The sequence below is a fragment of the Peromyscus maniculatus genome, chromosome 5, assembly GCF_049852395.1.
Source record: "Peromyscus maniculatus bairdii isolate BWxNUB_F1_BW_parent chromosome 5, HU_Pman_BW_mat_3.1, whole genome shotgun sequence".
NCBI lineage: Eukaryota > Metazoa > Chordata > Mammalia > Rodentia > Cricetidae > Peromyscus > Peromyscus maniculatus.
In genome coordinates, this window is record NC_134856.1 from 26,521,802 (window position 1) to 26,539,005 (window position 17,204).

At 39.0% G+C, this 17,204-nt stretch overlaps 1 protein-coding gene across 3 annotated transcripts in view; it reads right to left on the reverse strand.

The window, feature by feature from the left end:
- Positions 1-585: 585 nt before the first annotated feature.
- The window catches only part of Otud4 (OTU deubiquitinase 4), a 73,215-nt gene continuing 56,596 nt past the window's right edge, over positions 586-17,204 (reverse strand). For all 3 annotated transcript variants that reach the window (XM_042277490.2, XM_076571941.1, XM_076571942.1), the window contains exons 14-21: positions 13,283-13,445; positions 11,201-11,321; positions 10,118-10,173; positions 9,115-9,192; positions 8,148-8,286; positions 7,417-7,671; positions 6,612-6,652; positions 586-5,487 (exon numbers count right to left, since the gene is read on the reverse strand). In XM_042277490.2, coding sequence (XP_042133424.1) covers positions 4,270-5,487; positions 6,612-6,652; positions 7,417-7,671; positions 8,148-8,286; positions 9,115-9,192; positions 10,118-10,173; positions 11,201-11,321; positions 13,283-13,445 — 2,071 coding nt within the window. In that variant the 3' untranslated portion in view covers positions 586-4,269. The remainder of the gene's footprint in view (positions 5,488-6,611; positions 6,653-7,416; positions 7,672-8,147; positions 8,287-9,114; positions 9,193-10,117; positions 10,174-11,200; positions 11,322-13,282; positions 13,446-17,204) is intronic.

The following is a 17,204-nucleotide window of genomic DNA, read 5'->3' on the forward strand; positions in this document are numbered from 1 at the left end:
CATTCTTTTAGGTTCTGCTTCTGAGAAAACCACTTTCCTGAGGAAGTCCCCAACTTCAGCAAGCAATGACATGGCAGTATTCTTGCCAATTACTTAATGAAGAATGTGCACTTAAGAAGAAACGTGTTTTTCAGGGCCAGGGATACAATCCAGAGGTAGAATGCCTGGCTAAAATATGCACAGCCTGTACCTCAGTTCTCAGGTCTGCAAAAAGGAAACAGCTTTTATTTCAGTATACCTGATAACCTTATTTTGTTTCCCATTTGTTCATTCTTCAGAAAACATAGACTGAACTGGGGCGGGGGGCACAACACTAAAGACTACAGAGGACCATTAACCTATGAATGTCTAGGTATTCTGCATCCCTGTTCCAGTGTGACGAAAAAGATGGTGGAGCATTTGCTGTAAAACCGCTTCTGTTGAGGTTAAGTACAATTCCACCACTTTCTAGCTCCATAACTTGGTCAAAGTTCTGCAATGCATAAAAAGTAAGGAAAACAGCCTTTTATCCCATAGGTATAAATCCCATTTTCAGTTGTCCCTACTGTAATTATCTTCCAGCATGAAAAATTCATGGAAACCACATCATTTTCAAGAGTTTACTAAGATTTATCCTCAGATTTACATGTGATATATTGGGTTACCCAAAGACCAAAGAATCCCAAGCAGAATCGACAGACAGAATTTAATATATGCACACGGTTGTATATATAATGCAGCATCACACCATGTAGGGCATTGACTTGTTTTATACATTCAGATCGTTTGAAACACTTCTTAAGGCTACGAAACAGAACATAGAAAAATAAACAGCAATATATTCAACACTTACAAAAGTGGTATGATAAAGAATATAAAGTACTATTCCTTTCAACACTTCAAAAGATATGTATAGATATGTATATATGTTTTTACAAGTAACATCACAAATGATCACATCTTCACATGCTTATAAGTATTATTGTACTCAGTGTAAGGCTAGGTCCATTTTTCATACATAAATTTTTTCTAGCTTTGTAACAATGCAATTTTTAAACCATTCAAGTAAATTCACCCCCAAAGCTGCTGCTTCTCAGCATTAAGACATGCACCCACCCCTCTTACAGGATATTCTAAAACTTGTAATTTTAGGGAACGGGGAAGCTTTTAAAAAAAAAAATTTTTTTTTTAAAAAGTCCCAATTAGTGGGAGAGCCAATAGGAAAATCTTAGCTTTCAAACTGACATACTCAAGTGAGCCATTATGAAGATTTTTAAAAAAACAATTAGACATAAAATAGGGAGCAAAATACAGTAAACAGAAACATAGATTTCTCTTCAGCTACACCAGAATGGATCTTGCTAATAAGTACCCTAAGTGAAAGAAAAACCTCATTTAAACTGAAGGTAAAATAAATATTGCTAGTTTCCAGGATGGCTGAGTATCTTCTAAACCAGAAGTGTTTAGAAAGGAACTGTATTGCACTGAGTCAATCACAAGCAAGTCTGCAGCTCACAGGCATTTCACCCTTGGCCAAAGGAAAGACTCCACTTAAAGAATGGTTTGCAGCACATAAACTCTCAGCACTGTGGGTTATGGGAAACCTACTGTCAGGTTGCAGCAGGGATGAATTTAGCCCTGCTATCAAACAGACTTAGAGGAGACATGAAGGCTGCCAAGAAGTACGTGGGGCAAGAAAGGAAGATGTGCCTTGAGAGGAAGTAACTTGAAGAGACAACACTAAAGGAAGAGGCTGGGGTCAGTCTCGTCCAACTAGAGCACCTAAACTAAAACAGATGAGCTTTGGTCAGTGGAAGCATTTCTTCAAAATGTATCCATCATAAGGTTTTATCACTTCCCAATTACTATACAAAGGACTTTCAGCTGTCATTTTTCTCTTTCATTGTGTAGAAAGAGGTCAAATACATTATTACAGTTCATGTGAAGAAAAAAAGCTTGCTTGGCCCTAACCTGACCTCAAGATAAGGCAAAATCCCCTGGATGAATACACTTAAAAACATACCTAAAGAAAGAAAACTGACCTTCATACAAAGATTGATCATTTAAAACTACTCAAGTCAGAGTTGTATTCCGGAGGTTACAAAGGAAGTACCACAGGCTAGAATTCTTTCACCACTGCTTCATCATGTTCCAGAGGTCAGGGAAGGAGACAGAAGCTCATCAGTTTCCCTCGGGAGCTACAAAGCATTGTTCTTCACTAAGGTGAGACAGAGTGTAAGAAACCAAGCATTAATCTTTCCTGTCCAATTTCAAACATTTTCCCAGTCGGAAAAACACAAAAGACATTAGAAACAGCTACTTCTTTTGGACGCCTGAGACAAAACATGTCAAACTTACAAATCTAGTTTATGACATCAAAAGGTGATTTTTCATAAAAACTATGAAATAAAGCCAATTCTACACAAAAAGCACGGACTAAAAAGAGAAGAGCCTCTAGAGTTCTTACTCCATAATGCAGCCACTAATATTGAAGCACTGGCAGGACAACCATTCTGGCTTAGGAGCAGACAACAAATTCCTTTCAACAGATTCTCGATTTTTTCTACACATCCCAGGCTATAAATTGTTTTACCTAGCACCATCATTAATAAAATGTTATCTTTCAAAGTGCTCTCTAAAGATCTATGTTACAAACTTTCTAAATGCTAATCACTACTCAAATCAGCAGTTACATAGACATGAGGGTATTTAAAACAGCACAGAGGTAAATGCCATCATTACAGTACAATGGAGCTTCACTGAGCCTAGCTGACAGCCAAACATTCCACAAGTCATCAGAAGACCCAGAAAACTGTCTGCTTTCGTTTGTCATATTCAAGTTAATTGTATTTGCTTTTAAGTAATCTGCCCCCCAAAACAAAAGCCACATCTACTTCTGGTTAGGTATATTACAACATGCAAAGAAAATCACCACCATACTACTATTGCATAGCACTCAAGCTGCCTGATCACAAGGTAATTGCAACATTTAAAAAAAGGTTAAGAGTTTCACATTGATATATACAAATAAGAAATACAAAGAACAGTTAGTTTTACAAAGTAACACAGATGTGTGAATACTGTGTTGTCCGAGTCCACTCTCTAAATGAGAACAGAGTGCAACATGCAAAAGGAGCCTGGTGAATACTGCAGACTGGAAGAAGCAGATCAGACACGGCACTGATGGGTAAGAGCTACGAAATGCAAAGCAAAACCACCCTCTAGCAGCATCCTCTAGAAAAACTAGAAGTCACAATCACGTTCTTTTTCTACAGTAATTCCAGCTATGACAAGTTCAACATGCAACTGTAAATGATGAACATAACCATTGTTGCAGGAAAAACAACACTTTATAGAGAAGCCTATCAAGGTAAAAATTTTAACATTTCTCACAAAATATTTAGAATCTGTCAGTGCATTAGTGTTAAAGTGGCATTAAAAAACCTCTGCAGTTTTAACAGATGCAGATTATTTTCAAAATGCATAGCATCTACATTCCTTTCGAGTAGGCACCATGATATTTACAGCAGTGCTAAGAGTTCTTGATGGAAACAGCCGTCTCATCGGACTTCCTACTATTTCTTAAACATCTATTGTACGCAATCTCAAGTTCAACAAATACTCACCAAAATTCAAAAATATACCCTATGGATATTAAAAGAACTATATACAACAATTCTGAGACACAGGTTAATAGGCTGCCTCGTGTGTAATAGTAGAGAGAAGACGTTATTCAAGTTTGACAGATACTGAGATGAAAGGCCTTTGGGTTGGAAGCATATTAAAAGACAACAGTGTTTTAGGCTGAGAACTGTTTGAGCCCAGTTTATGACTAAGGCATTGCATAATAAAATATACATTTCTATTTGGTGCAATGTTATGTTTTGGAATCTATAGTGTGTTGAATGCTTTACTTTCTTGTCACTTTAGTAAACACTAAAAAGCACACATTTCCAATGTTTTAAATCAAACTTTCACAAGAAAAAAAAAAAAAAAAACACTATGTCTATGTTTTATATTGAGCTGTTTATAAAAAAATACTTGAAGTCATGTTTACTTTTTATGGGGGCAGTAACCCAATAAACAGAGTAAGAAAAACCACAATGCCAAAAATTCATCTGCCCCTTGAACATGTCATGTCCAAAGTCTCATCCAGAATAGGAATTAGGGGTAAAAGGGGAGGGGCGGAGATAGTTCCAATTTGGGTTTTATTTTAATGTTTTTAAAGCCTTCAGAAATACTCCACCTAAGAAAAGGCTTCAGCTCTACAATATGAGCAACAAGTAACCATTAAGTGTGTTGTCCCCTGTGGCCATCTCCCATGCCTGATCTCCTCCTATCTCCCCTATATGGGCGTCCTCTAACATTTCGATGGTACTGAAAACCTTCATCCCGGCTTCGATTAGGCTGCCCTTTCCAGGACTCCTCGCCTCTCACATGTTGATAGCCACCTCTACCAGAAGAGCCCCAGTCACTTTTGTATTTCCTGCTTCCATAAGTTTGATTATAGAACTGCTTGGGTCGGCCACTTCTCAGTATATTAGACACTTCACTCTCATCTTCAGAACTCTCTTCTTTTGGTCTTTGCAATCTATCCACAGAGTTGGCCCCAGGGCCAACTACATCAGCAGCAGTCTTGGGATCTTTTACTTTCTCTGGTTTTTCTTTTAGACTCTGAATGGTCCTCTTAGGCTCAAGGTCAGCAGACATGGTTTCTCTCTCTCTGTTTAGAATCTGAGTGGGAGGATGAGCCTTTCCCTCTACTCCAGGAGAGCTCGAAGCCAAAGCTATGTCGGCCTTTCGTGTCTGGGACGACTGCTCCACTCGGCCTTCATGCTTGCTGCTCACACTTTGGGCTTCTGAGAGAGAATGTGCACCTTCAACTCTGGCTTCCGGAAACTCACCCACTGCTGAGACAGAGTCGCATTCTTTAGATAGATCTAGACTCTCCATGGGCAAATCCAGTTCCCCTTTATCATCAGAGGGCAAGACAATATTTTGTCTCATTACAGGATTTTCTACAAATCCCTGAAAAGGATACCCATACCAAACATGAGGAAAGAAAGGAGGTGCAATGGGAACTGGACCTAAGAACGGGTTAGGGCCAAAGGACGGTTGTGGGTATATGTTCTTGCCACTTAGTGATTCTTCATATTCAGCATGAAGAAGCTGCCCAGGAGTCTCAGACTCAAGTTCAGGTTGATAAGACAGTTGACCATGACCTTCAGACACCTGAGATGGAGGGATAACCAGAGGTGAAGAGAATGCAGGAGGTCCAATTTCTGCCTGTGGCATCTGTCCATTAACATTGGCCTCAGGGTGCATAGAGTAGTGGGCATCAGTACAAGGGCAGTCACTTTCAGTCTGAGCAGGAGGGGCTTCTTGGAACCAAGTATTCTGAGGATACACAGGAACAGGGACCTTTGGGTACATCCTACAGGCTGCCATGTAGGCCTGGTGCAGGGGATACAGGTAAGAATGTGGGGCCCACATAGGACAACTATATGCCTGAAAGACAAAAACAGCAAAATAAACCAACAGTAAAACTAGAGGTTAAAAAGCTATCTTTTGAAAGTATTTAGTTCAAGCAAAGTCTCTCATGCCTCCAGAGATATATACTCTAAGCCCAAATACAAGATGATCACAGTGACACACAGCATGAAAAGAACTGGAATCAAGTCACTTTCATGACCCTGTTCCCCAGGTTCTGACCTGAAGCAGGTTAATAGAAAGCATTTTCTCAGCCACTGGGATTTAGTTAGACCCACTCACATCCTAACTCTAGCCTGCCAGGAAAAAATGCTCGAACAGGACAAAGTCTCCAACAGGAGTAGTTATTCTAGGAGACCACAAATTACTCCAGTACCTAAAGATTAACCAATTAGACCCCTTAACAAAGGATAAAGATGAAAAGGAAATACTTTAATTCCTTCCTCTGTTGGCATTCAACTAAAAAACCAAATTATGAAGAAAATGTAACTAGCTGACACTGTAAATGCAGCATGTACTAATAAGTGTTACCAGGCAACTATATAGAGCACACAGCTTTATGAAGCTGAGTTCTGGACTGGGTCACTTGATAGTCCATGTTTATAGAACTGACAGAAATGAATTCAAGTCAAAGACAGCAAAACACTGACATGGGCAGTGAGTTCTGTAGCCTCTCCTAAGAAAAGCTGTTCTCCCCGCAAAGGCAAATTCTGCTGTGCTAGTGAGCAATGATCCCACCTCACAGAACAATGCTTTCTATATATTACTTTCCCCAGTCCTCTCAATGGAGGCAGCTTTGCATAATAAACAGGAGGCTTCAGAGACACCAACTGATTTGCAAAGTATGGCACACCTAAATTTCCTAAGTAGAACTTCAAACTAGGAATTTCATCTAACTCACCAACAAGAACATTCTCATGAGCATCCAGGAAACTGGTTTGCCCCTTCATATATTCCAAGGCCAAACCACGACGAATTAAAAGAAAAAGCAAGCAAAAACTAGAACCTGCCCCATAACCAAAGATGAAAAGTAGCATTTAATAAACCTTAGATTACAAATTGATTAAGTTAAATATTTTATTCTAAATACCATTTAGATAGTGATAAGAAAGTTAACTTTAAAAGGAAAAAAATGTAAATACCTTTACACCAAGATTGAAGAAGAATCGAAGGATGTTCTTATCTGAAAATAAAGTATTTTTTTTTTTACTAAAACTACATAGTCAAAGCTTTTCTTTCCTTCATCATCAATCATTATAGTTCTAAAGACAAATTTTCCTGCCAGACTGCCTATGTAGCAAAACACAAAAAAAAATGGAAACAACCAAATTCTAGGCTGTTAATAGAGGATAATTCAGGTTTGCTACACTTTTCTCTGCATTAAAATCTAAGTCCCTGAATAGCTTAAATTTAGTTTATCTGATTAAAACTCAATCTGAGAGAAAACTTAGATGAATACTATTTTTCATATATTATGTGTGGTTTCAAAAATTACAAAATGAAAATATTGGAGAAATAGTTAAGATTTCCATAAACCAAATAAGGTATTGGTAGTGCATAATTATAACCCACAACCCAGGAGAGAATGAGGCAGAATACAAGCTCCAGGTCAGCCTGGGCTACACAGCGAGGCATTACCTACAAAATAAATAAAAGTCTAGAAATGATTTCAAAGCTGTCGAAGTTGTTTATGAAAAGGTAAAAACAAAACAAAAACAAAAAACAAACTACACGAGAGGCTTCATTAAGCACAAAACCTCATGTTCTACTAAGACCAAGCTAAAATAGGTCTGAACAATCACACGATCCTGAGTCAATCATCAAACCTGTGCTCTTTCCTGAGTGAGCCCATTCTACAGCTTTGTAAGAAGCACACTTGTGGCTTCTACTTCTGTCTTTCCATTTTTCTCAAGGAAAAAAGCACTATAAAACAAGAGCAGGCCTCACCTTTAGGCAGGTCCTCGCCGGTCTGACACAGTGAATAAGGTGGTGCAATGGCTCGATCTCCCTTCTCACTACACGGAAACCCGGGGTAGAGTGGGTCTTGATAGAGGCTCATTGTCTGAGGCAAAGGCATCAAGGGCTGGTTAACTGCCTGAATTGACACAGGAACTGGAGAGGGTGTTAAATGCGCTTGTGACACAGCAGCATCAGGTCCAGTGGTCTGTGTCACTGACAAAATGGGAATCTGAGCAGGGACACCTAAGACAAGAAGAAACAAAAAGTCAAAGTCACTTTCATGTAGAAATAAAGTTTGCACTAAATTAATCCTGCACAACATACACACCTTGTAAAGCGTACAGTAAGCAACCTAAAGCACTTTAGGAATAGGAAATAAACTGAGTCAATGTCTTCCAACTACAGTTCCAAAAAAAAGACATTTAAGGTAAAGGTCTTTGTAAAGAGTCCTAAAGGAGATGTATCAGTGTGTGTCCTATGCAGGAAACACAAATTGTGACCAACAACAGAGGTAGCTGGCTCAAATGTCACACACCCAAGATTGGAAAAGCAGACAATGAACACCATGTACACGAACCTCCGGAACCAAGCCAGAAGCTCTAATGGGCTCCACATTCATAATTCTAATGTGGTCAAGCTCTCGCTTAAGAACTTGAAGCCTCAGATTTGAAAGGAATTTTTGTTAGCTGGTTGGAAATATTTAAAAATTCTTCTCTAACCTGTTGGTCCGAAAGTTGTAGGTTCACTTGGCCAGGCTGGCACAGTGGCTGGTAAAGAAGGCACCGCAGGAGTGAGATGGACTTCTGGAGAGACTAGAAGGGGAGCTGGATTTGACAAAGACATATGTTCTGCTGGCTTCTTCAAGAACGGGAGGGAAAAAAAGGAAAAAAAGTCATTTTGCTTTGACACAAATTTTAGTTAACAAATTTATCTTGAGTGAAGTAGAAAAGGCCCTACTATAAAACTAAGCATATAACTAACTGTTCATGCCAGTCTCAGAGTTCACTCACTGGCAAAGAATACCATGTAAACTCATTTCATGTCACCAGGGTTGCCTGGTGCAAGTCACAGGCAGAAACAACACTAGAGCAAGAGAACAAATCACAGACATCTCCTTGAAAGTCTTCAGCATTGTTCAAAAGAAAGATTCTTCCACAAAAATAGAATGAAACGCACCTAGGAGCATTTATTTTATGAACAGGAAGTATACTGACAGAACAGCGAGTAACCACCTACTCTCATTAGACCAACACCAAGTGTCTGTCTGCAGAGACGGGAAGTGCTCACTCACTTGGCAAACTATGGGTGCTTTTTAAATGTATATGGAATAATGCACTGGTAATGACTGAGCTAACTCCTAGAAATATTATAAACATAGTAAGAATTTTATCTTCTTTTTGATTTTCAAGCTGAAATGCCTTAAAAATAGCAAGAGCAATGCCAACCATAAAGGTTAACAAATATAAACTTACTCAAAATCAAGTCACAGGAATGCCAGAGAATGGCTATAAAATGATATTCCATAAACTTTTATAACACTTTAGACTAAAAAGAATAAATTATAAAAAAAATTTAAAGCACCCACATTGTGTCAGAAATGAATTCTTCCATTTACAACATCTATGTTTTCACACACAGCAAAAAGAAGTCCAGAAAGGAGTCTGCATGCCTAGTGCAGTAACTTACTTGTTCTACAGGAGAAGGGCACTCGACTTTCTTTAACTTAGATGGTGATGAAACTCTTGTACATTTATCATCGCTGATCTTTGGGAATAAGAAAAAGTCACACTGTGATTAAAAGAACTCCATTTTGGGTTAGTATGATTGCCTTTCTAATTCACTCAGAGAACCTGCTCTGAGAACCCACTCCCGATTTATTTGGCCTACACACTGGTTTAATGCCACATTACTGGGGAGCTTTTAGATGGGGACTTCTAAGAACATAGCAGTCTCCTTTACAAACATCACTCCAGAGAGTGATAAAGAATAAACACTGAGGCCAAGGTAGTGGTGCATGTCTTTAAACCCAGCACTCGGGAGGCAGAGACAGGTAGATCTCCGTGGGTTCGAGGCCAGCCTGGTCTACAGAGTGAGTTCCAGTACAGCCCAGGGTCACACAGAGAAATCCTGCCTTGAAAAAAACAAACAACAAAAATAATAACAAAAATTACCCCACTGTTTTGCAAGTTAAGATAGGGCAGCCTGAAGTAGCCTGAGGAAGTGATTAGTGCCCCAATGACTTCTCAAGCTTTTAACTTCATTAGTAAAATTACAAAACATCTAAATGGAGTCAATCTCATTACCTACTTCTTCCTCCTACACCATCATAGCATTAAAGAACAAGAGGCAATTAACATTTAAAACTTTTGGGACTAGACAGGAGTGGTGGCCCACACGTTTAATCCCAGCACTCCAAGAGGCAGAGGCAGGTGAATCTCTGAGTTTGAGGCCAGCCTGGGCTACAGAGTGAGTTCTATGACAGCTTAACAAAAACCTTTTGGTGAAATGGCTCAGCAGCTAAAGTAACTGCCACCGAGCAGGATTGAGCTCAATCCCTGGGACTAACACAGGCTAACTTGGTAGGAGAGAAGTAAATCCTGCAAGGTTCCCTCTGCTCTCCACATACAGCCTAGTGTGCACACATGCACATCAAATAAATAAATGTTTTAAATATATTTAAAACCTTTACCTCCAGTGTACTTGGCTCAGGTTTTTTATCCACATGAGTATGGCTACGTAGAGAATCTGTAACAGATTAAAAATAAGAAAAGGAACATCAACCATCAATCAGATTTAAATACAGAAAAACAAACATTGTCTTAATTCATTGTCAATGTTTCTTTCCAATAACAGATACACAACACTAGATAGGCAGCTTGACAATTAATTTTAAATGTCTTTTTCCAATCCCTTCCAATCCCTTCTTATCCATAGTAGATACAGTCCTCCAGCGGACATCCGAAACTGTGAATGGTAACTAATATTATACTTACTATATATTTTTTCCTGTATTTATAAAGTCAACCAACACTAGTACTGAAATAAAACAGAATTACAACTGTTCTGTAATAGAAGTCATATGAGTCCAACCTCTTGCAAAGGCTTTATACTGCCACCTACTCATTTAAAGTTCTGGCTTCTCTCTGCATCCTCAAGCTGCCAGGATCACTACTCTGCACTATGGAAGCATTACTAGAACACAAGCACTACTACATCCAGTCAAAGTGACATTCCAGACAGCTACTGGGGGACTAGTGTGCAGGCAGCACACACAGTATGGAAACACTAGCCTTCACATGTGAACAGGAATATCACAAGACATCACAATGCTACTCAAAACAGCACTCAATTTCACTCTTATGAAGTAAGTATTTCTGGAATCCTCCATTTAAGATTTCCAGATCAGGGCTGGAGAGATGGCTCAGAGGTTAAGAGCACTGCTTGCTCTTCCAAAGGTCCTGAGTTCAATCCCCAGCAACCACATGGTGGCTCACAACCATCTGTAATGAGATCTGGTGCCCTCTTCTGGCCTGCAGGGATATGTGCAGACAGAATATTGTAGACATAATAAATCTTAAAAAAAAAAAAAAAAAAAAAAAAAACTACTTTAAAAAAAAAAAAAAAAAAAAAAAAGATTTCCAGATCATAGTTTACTTAAATACCTAAAACCGGAAGAAGAAGAAAAAAAAAAAAAACACAAATAAGGCAGGCAATAGTGTATGTGACTCAGAACAGGCAGATGTCAGCTATATTCAGTGATGAAGTGATATACCTTTGTCCTTCCGTTCTTCTGCATCTGTTCTCCTCATGCTTCCTTTCCTATCCCTTGCATGTGAAGACTTCCTCTGGACACACGAGTTGCTATTCTGAGGGGACTGACTGACTGATGGACTCTTTAAAATAAAAGTCACACTGTGCATTAAAATTTTTAAAACATGAATACAAGTTTTACAAATAACATTCATACTTCTAACCAAAAACCTTAAAATTCATAGCCTTATATTTTTATACTTTAGAATCTACCTGGTAAGTAGTTATGGATATCATCTAGAGTCCACATTCAACTATATGCTCTAATAGTCTATTACTGAATTAAAATACCAGGCAATCAGACTTTCAGCCTAAATTAATATTTCACATATCATTTTAAAAAAAAATCACATTGTCATCTTACACTTGATATTCTTTGCAAAACAATAATATCTTCTCTACCAATTTTGCCAGCGTCCCTTGTGAAGGGAAAATTATCAATTAGCAGGTATCACTAAAAACGATATAGTCAAGAGCAAACCACTTGAGCTCTGAATGACTCAATGATCACTGGTTAAAAACAGGATCACTCTTAAAACAAAGAAACCAAAATAAGTTGTTGGGGTTTGGGATTTATTTTGTTTTTTGTTTTTTTTTTGGTTGTATTTTTCTTGTTGTTGTTGTTTGTTTGCTTGTATGTTTGTTTTTTTCAGAGACAGGGTTTCTCTGAGTAGTCCTAGCTGACCTGGAACTCACTCTGTAGACCAGGCTGGCCTCTACCTCCCAAGTGCTGGGATTAAAGGTGTGCTCCACCACTGCTCAGCTAAAGTTGGAGCTTAAAGATAAATTATCACTGGAGGTTCTAGATTCCTGTCACAACACTCTTAACAAATCCCACAACAGGAAGGAGGTTCAGTGTTCTATTCCAGTTTTTAGTAAACAAGCCTAAGCCACTATCAAATCCAACACCAGGTCAATCTAAATCTAAAGTTTAGAAGTATGAAACCAAATTTTAATAGAATTTCACAATCTATGACCACATAACAGTAGCACTATTTTTCACTTATCATTCACTAAGGACAAAATTCTGAGTATAAGATTAAATGATTAAAAATCAGCCTCTTACAGAAGAACAGCTATGTGAAAATAACAAATAAGACGGGAAGGGAATGTCTTTAGACACAAACAATGCCTACCACACAGGCATACCTGACTTGGGTACGTTTTACAATCTTCCCCAAGCTCCACACTGAACTAGTCGAGATAAGCTCTTTCAAACAGCTTCTCTCTCAGAAGACGGAAAAGTGAACACGTGCAACTTGGATCTTGTCCTTGGCACAGTGTGGCCTGCGATAGCATTCCTGCTTGTTTGTTTCATTCACCATTTTATATCATTTCCAAGACTTAGAAGACCATGATCATCAATTAAGCCCTCCTTGTCCTGTCAATGAAACCCCTCACCTATATAGCAATGGCTCTCCTTTCTTATTATCCCCCAAAGCTGAAGGTAGAGTCATTGCTCTTGTCAGAAGTATCTAGTATACCCAGGTACTAACACAGGGAACAAAGCAAATCCATGTGCTTACTTATATCAGTACGGTACTAGTGCACAAGTCAAGTTTATGTTTAATAAGCAGTGGCCGAAGTCTCCTGACAGTTCAGAAAACCTTGTAAAGGGTCAACTGAATCCTAAGCCTCTGGACTGCAGGTTTTGCCTGCAGATACTAAGTCTTTCAGCCAGAAAGGAAACACTGACCACTGTCAGGTGAACCAGTCAGTCTCCTTGCTCAACTGTCACCAGCTCTTTTCAGTGACATCTCTAGACCCAGGGTTAACTATGGCTCTACTTTTACGGTCCCTCCTTCCTTCCTTTTCTTCTTGACACACAACTTCACTATGCTGCCAAGATGGCCTTGAATTCAGGGATTCTCTTGCTTCTCTAGTAGTTGGAATTACAAACATAACCACCATACCAAGGTCTACATAATCTTTAAAATACTTTCAGTTAAAAAAAATTAAGTTCACCATGAGAAATCATGATTTACTACAAACTGTACTGAGAGAGACTTCTAAACATTAACTTTTAAAATCTTTACATACGTACAGAAAGGGCAGGAAAAGCCTGTTCATCCCGGTTCTGAATCTCATACAGTAAACGAGACTCTTCAATAGCTTGCTTCTCTCTGCGTTCCTCTGGGGAGAGGCCAAAATAGTAAGATTCACGACTCATGTGATCAAAATCCTCCGTTCTTTCCCGATCAGGTTTTCTGTCAAATAAAACATTCTTTCAGGAAAAAAAAAAAAAAACAGGCAAATGTGTAGGACACAAAAATGCATGATCTATTCTGCAGTACAAATATCTAACTAAACAACTACATTACAACACTTTGCAACTTAGGACAGCTGGCAACAAACAAAAACATAGCATTTAAAGTTACTTTACAAAGTTAGATAAAACTTAGAGTGGCGCAAATTAAAATGAAAGTAAAATATAACTCACTTCCTTGCACATGATACAGAAGTAATTGCATGTTTTTCCTGAGTGCAGAAATATAAGCACTGTACATATTCTTTATGCCATGTTCCAATACTATCATAAAAATTTACTCTCAAAAGAAAGATGGACCAGCAAATTGCTTAAGGCTTGCCACCAAGCCTGGCCATTTGAGTTCAATCCCCAGAATTCACATGAATAAAGGAGAACAATGACACCTATAAGTTTTCTTCTGACCTCCACATGTACAACGTAGCACACATGCACCCACACAAACAATGTAGGCTAATTAATTACAATGTAAAGAAGAAAAAGCTTATGAGAGGAAGAGAAAGCATTCTGCTCTCCTGTTCTAAAGGCGATGACCAGATGAGACATAAAGACCATCCTGATTATTGACTGCAAGAATAGCCGAAAACTGAAAACAATGAGATGTGTCAGACTGGGCTATTGTCTGCCATTGCCACCTCAATGTAGCTTTGGTCAAAGAAAGATCACAAGAGAGTCAATAATGTATTTAGTAACAAATCTAATATTCATATATGGCTTGCAGCCATTAAAAGTACTATGAATGGCTAGACATGGCTCAGCAGTTAAGATGGCTGCCTTGCAGAGAACCCAGGTTTTGATTCCTAATACCAACATGGCAGCTGACAACCACCTGTAACTCCAGTTCTAGGGGACCTTATGTCTTCCCTTCTGACCTCCTCAGGCACTAGGTATGCAGATAGATACTACACTTACTTATACATATGCAGGTAAAACACACACATAAAAATAAACATTTCTAAAAGAGCAATATGGATAGTATTTCTATCACTTCTATCACCTGTATAAGCAAGAAATCAAAATTCAAATTCAAAACTTAAGAAAAAAATGTTGCCGAAGCACAAATAAATACAATCTTACTAAATACTGGGATACTGTGATACCGCTATTTTAATTCTGAAATAAATCAGGTAGTCCCAATTATAATCAGATATTAAATCCAAAAGGGCAAATAACCCTCATTATCTACCCAGTTCTTCTCAAGACCAATTATAAAAGACTCCGAAGAGGATTTGGCAAGTTGTCAGGCATCTGAAAAATTCTAACCAACTCCAGCTGAGGAGTTCAATAATCAAGAAAATAAGATGACCCGTTCTTTCCCAGCCATTGCTGTCACTGCACAAAGGACCTATAAACAAAGTGATCAAGGTGACAGAGATAGGGTTCACGCATGAGCTTGACAACATGGCTGCTGCTCATCAACTGCGAACACCAGGCTACAGTTACAGAGACCACTACTGAGCCCGCAATATGGCACATTCCCCAGGGTGGCCAGCGACCTGGTGGCAGGGTGACAACACTGAACCACCTCCTCTGGAAGAGACAATGCTCTGTCCTTACTGCAGCAGATACTTAGTTCTGGCTATAGATATGCCTTCCTGTATATAATGCTTCTGTCAAAACCACCATACACAGACTTATCCACTGTCACAGTATTCCACACAGAACTGTTTCTGACCTTGGAACTCATTTTACACACAGAAGTACGATAATGGGCCCACAAGCAAGGAACCCATCGACCTTACAATGTTCCCCACCATCCTGAATCAGCTGGTCTCATAGAACAATGGGTAGTTTGCCTACGTTGAGTAAGCTACCAAGTGCCAAGGGGCCTGGTCAGTGTCTAAACAAAATCTTCAAATGCAATTAATGACAACTAGCTGACTGACATGTGAGAATTCCATCTGCTAAGAATCCACCATGGACCAAATGTCCCTGAATAGCAGAAAATTATCTTACAATTAAATGATATTTGTAACCTAAATATCATGACTAACTAGATTAGTATCCTGGTTAGTTTTCTGTCAACTTGACACAAGCTAGAGTTATTTGCAAAGAGAGACAATCAACTGAGAAAATGCTACCTTAAGACTAGGAACAATCAACGAGTCTGTCTGGCATTTTTTTCATTAGTAATTGAGCAGGTGATCCTGGCTTTGTAAGAAAGGCAGAGCAAGCATGAGAAGCAAGCCAATAAGCAGAATTCTTCCATGGACCCTGCTCTAGTTTCTGCCTTCAAGGTTCCTGCCCTGTTTTGAGTTTCTGCCTTAACTTCTTTCAGTGATGGACTATACAATGTGGAAGTGTGGGCTGAAATAAGCCCTGTCCTCTCTGTCTTATTTAGGGTTAGGTGCTGTGAGAGACACCATGACCATGACAACTCTTATAAAGGAAAACATTTAACTGGCGGAGAGGAGGAGCTTACAGGTTCATGGGTTAGTCCATTATTACATTATTATCATGGCAGGACATGGCAGTATGCATGCAGCAATGGTGCTGGAGAAGGAGCTGAGAGATCTATCTACATCTTGATCCATAGGCAACAGGAAGTGAACTGTGTCACTGGGCACAGCTTGAGCATAGGAGACCTGAAAGCCCACCCCCATAGTGACACACTTCCTCCAACAAGGCCATACATACTTCAAAAAAGCCACACCTACTAGTGCCACTCCCTATGAGAGCCATTTTCTTTCAAGCTACCACATTCCATTCCAAGGTCCCCGTAAGATTGTAACCAAAGGGTTCCTCCTCCACAGTTATGCTTTGATACTGTCCATCTTTTGTTTTGTTTACAGTATCACACTTACATGGGCTCCTTCTGGATTTTCTGTGGTTATTTCTTAAGTATTTCTGAGTATCCTGTTTCCTAATAGAATTAAAATTGCTCAGATTTAAAACTGCCCTACATTTTGAAGATGCCCAATCTTGCAGAAATAGGGTTAGATTTAAATCTTCAGAAATTAATGCCCATTGTTAATTTAAGTAGGTTTTGCTTTTTACTTGTTTGCCCTTGGTCTGACTCTGGCTGAAGGAGAAGTTAGAGGGGGTTTGAAGAGCCTAGTCTTTATTGAAGGTATATTTTACAGATCCCAAACTTCTGGTGCATAATCAGTAACAGGTGGTTCTTCTATCAGCTTGACACCTGAACGAGGGTTCTCTGCTGTCAGATGTGCTCAGAGTGCACGGGCATGTGCAGTGCCTCTCCCTAACTAGGCAGCTGCAGAGGAAGACACCAGTGTGTCACATATAGAACTTAATTGTGTCAAACAGCTCATTATGTATTTCCTTTCTACGATCCCATTACAGCTAAAAACTGATAATGGTCCTGCTTATACTGGCAAACAGTTTAAGGAATTTTGCAATTTATGAAATATTAATTATGTTACTGAAATCCCCTACAATCCTCAGCAGGGTCCAGCTGATGTGGAATGACACCAACAAATACTTAGAAAGCAAATTTAAAAATAAAAGAGGATATATACATCCACCAAATCCCACAACTTTAGCCACTAACTTCTTTTCACTTTAAAGGATAAGGCTGCTTCTGCTCAAATGCATTTGCCCTAAAGTAGACAGAGCCTAAAGTATGTTAAATGGAAGATTCAGAAACTAACCAATGGAAAGGGACTGATGTACTCTAACATTAGGGTGAGCTTATGCTTGTATCTTTCCAGAAAATGAATGAAGTCTCAGATGGCTGCCA